The sequence below is a fragment of the Propithecus coquereli genome, unplaced genomic scaffold, assembly GCF_000956105.1.
Source record: "Propithecus coquereli isolate 6110/MARCELLA unplaced genomic scaffold, Pcoq_1.0 Scaffold58, whole genome shotgun sequence".
NCBI classification, from domain to species: Eukaryota; Metazoa; Chordata; class Mammalia; order Primates; family Indriidae; genus Propithecus; species Propithecus coquereli.
Genome location: NW_012151729.1, coordinates 4,178,874 through 4,181,826, shown reverse-complemented (window position 1 = coordinate 4,181,826; position 2,953 = coordinate 4,178,874). Strand labels below are relative to the sequence as shown.

Below are 2,953 nucleotides of genomic sequence, written 5' to 3'. Positions count from 1 at the left end.
GCTAATGTCCATTTTATTGAATTACCTTCTGCCGTTAGAATCTAATGCTGCTATAAATAAATGTTTAAAAGCCAGAAATGTTAGGGCTCATAATATCTGAATTATACCCCAAAAAGTCCATTTTAACCAACTGATCCAGTTTGAGACAGTGTCTGAAATTTAAAACAATTTCATAATGTGTCACCATTGGTATTGCTCATTCTGGCCTTTTAATTAACAATAATAAAATGGAGAGTCTCTGGATCTCTCTGTGCTTTCTCCGGGCAAACAATTTCACAAACTTTTAGAGAAAAGTTAAACACACAGCACCAGCCTAAAAAGCTGCGTTAGGGTCCCAAGACTCTGTAGCGAGTCAGTGTTTCCAGTAAACAACAAAGTCCACAAGATTTCTATTGAGGGTGTGAAATGCTTTATGGCAAAGTATACAGAGCCTTTTTGTGTATCTAGATGCACCAGAACAGCAGTCCCCAACCTTTTTGGCACCAGGGACCAGTTTCAGGGAAGACAGTTTTTCCACGCACTGAGAGGGTGGAGCGGGGGTGGTTTCAGGATGATTCGAGTGCATTCCATTCACTGTGCAGTCAAACCTCTCTGCTAATGATAATCTGTACTTGCAGCCACTCCCAGCACTAGCGTCACTTCCTCAGCTCCACCTCAGATCGTCAGGCATCAGCTTCTCATAAGGAGCACAACCCAGATCCCTCGCATGTGCAGTTTACAGTAGGGTTCACGTTCCCAGGAGAATCTAATGCCACTGCTGATCTGACAGGAGGCGGAGCTCATGCTGTGATGTGAGTGATGGGGAGCGGCTGTAAATACCGATGAAGCTTCGTTTACCCACCTGCTGCTCACCTCCTGCTGGGTTGGGGACTGCAGCACTAGAACACAACACTATTTGAAATATATATACAGTACAGCAAGGACAAGCTGATCAACAACTCTCTAACACCCACCGCGCAGGGATTATATGAGGCATCATGAGACACGGTCTACACTTAAGGAATTCCCTTGGCTGGGTGACAGTACATCTTTGCAATTCAAGTCATATTGCACTAGAGTTTCTGTCAAGATATTTGACAGCTCTCTTTTGTCACAGCTTTCTACTACATCAAAGACAGAGGCACACAGCCCCTAATCTATACCTGAAACATACTCTTCTACAGGTCTCAAGTGAAAGGAAAACAGCTCCTGTGATTGTACCAGGAAGGCATTTTTTAGGATGTCTTCCAGCTACTGATATCTAGGGATAATCCTCAGCCTCAAATGCCAATGCATTATTGAATACAATTTTTTCTGTACTATACAGTAGTGTCAAATAAAATGGAGTAATCCTTTAAGAAAAAACTTCCGTAGGAGTCATCCTAGTATTTCATCTCCAAGGTTTGCAGAAAATTACAAGAAAACAAAACAAAACCAAAATCATTTAGCTTTATGTAACTATACCGCACACCCTATCATGTCCCATGATCTATTGACCTGGTTGCACATAGAAGCAGACAAATTAGAATCTGCTATTAAAAGCTACCTGAATTTATATCTAAAGCTTAGATGTACAGATTGATATTCTTAAGTTATTTTTACCCGCATGTAAGTACATCTTTCTTCCTACTACAGAGATGAGTATCTATTTTCAAAAGCATCTCCGTAATGCAGACTTTTAGTATAGGCAGCTGGAAACATTTACAGCCATATTACATTAATCATTTAAACAGAAATGCTAAAATGCTAATAGTCGAACAGCACAACACTCGTGATTATATACGAAACATCAAAGAAAATCTATATCCATTAGCTTTGTAACTCTACAACAACAGATTTTTCAGGGGCTTTGCAGCACGAACATCCACAATTTACAGCACAGTCTGTACGGAGGTGTGACATACCTCACATTAGCATCCAGTTTGTCCATTACAGGAAATAGGCATGGGTGAGCTGGATCTCAGTGCCCACAGGGTCCTACGATGGGGGAATAAAAAAAGATATTACACAGGAAAACAACATAGGAAAATAAGAGTCATTGTTAAAGGGAAAAAATGCCAAATAATCGTTGCTTCCTATGTATTAAGACTTGTTTTGTAGAAATATTTGATCAACAATACTATAGCAAAAAGCTACAAAGTTTTCTTTGCATTCTGCCGATTTTCTGGTGATTAAAACATATGGGCATTTCTTTTTGCTCTATGTTACTCCATTTATTTGTTATTTTTTGTTCTTTCCGGAAACACAGCTTATTTCTGCGATCTGCATTAGGACACCAGCCGGTGAAAATAGGTAACTACATTCTTATGATTAAAATAGTACATTGTCTAAAATGGTCGGTCATTGTGCTTCCTACGAGGATTTTCAAATTTCTTTTTTTTAAACCATTTTGAGGGTGGGTAATAGTAGATCCCTTTGAGAATACAGTAACTTTGGAGAACTCTTCCCAGAGGAAAAAAAAAAACATACACGCACCCCCTTTCTAGGGAGCCCATGGTTCCTGGAACCCAGGAATCCTGGAACCGCAGGTCCGTCCAGGAACCCCAGGCTAAGAACTCCCAATGGAAGGGGAGGAGTTAACCTTCAAACCAAAAGTTCCTCTAGCACAGACACTCAGAGGACCTCACACTCTTAATGGATGTGCACTCACTGATCTCAACCAAATCAACTCTCTAACTGTGCAGTTTCATTTTTGCAAAAGAATTTCTACATTTTCATCACATTTGTTCTACAACCTGATGAATCAGAGACTGCAGGGACAGGGCCTGGCTATCTCTTTCAGGGTTACCTTAAACAGTCCCTTTTTCTTCTGCGCCCAAACATTTACTTCTCAGTAAATGGAAGCGATTAGAAGAGATTATCTCTGGGTTCACTCCCAGCTCTGATATTCGATAGTTCTGTCTGCTGGTTTTCTAATTGAATCTCACCAAGAAGAAACTCTAAATCTGTTTATCTACATAACACTACCATGAAC

At 40.2% G+C, this 2,953-nt stretch overlaps 1 protein-coding gene across 1 annotated transcript in view; it reads right to left on the bottom strand.

Annotated features, from left to right (window-relative positions):
* Positions 1-2,953, bottom strand: part of HTR4 (5-hydroxytryptamine (serotonin) receptor 4, G protein-coupled) — a 208,696-nt gene that overhangs the window by 192,213 nt on the left and 13,530 nt on the right. Inside the window, exon 2 of the mRNA XM_012658261.1 lies at positions 1,884-1,956. Coding sequence (XP_012513715.1) covers positions 1,884-1,909 — 26 coding nt within the window. The 5' untranslated portion in view covers positions 1,910-1,956. The remainder of the gene's footprint in view (positions 1-1,883; positions 1,957-2,953) is intronic.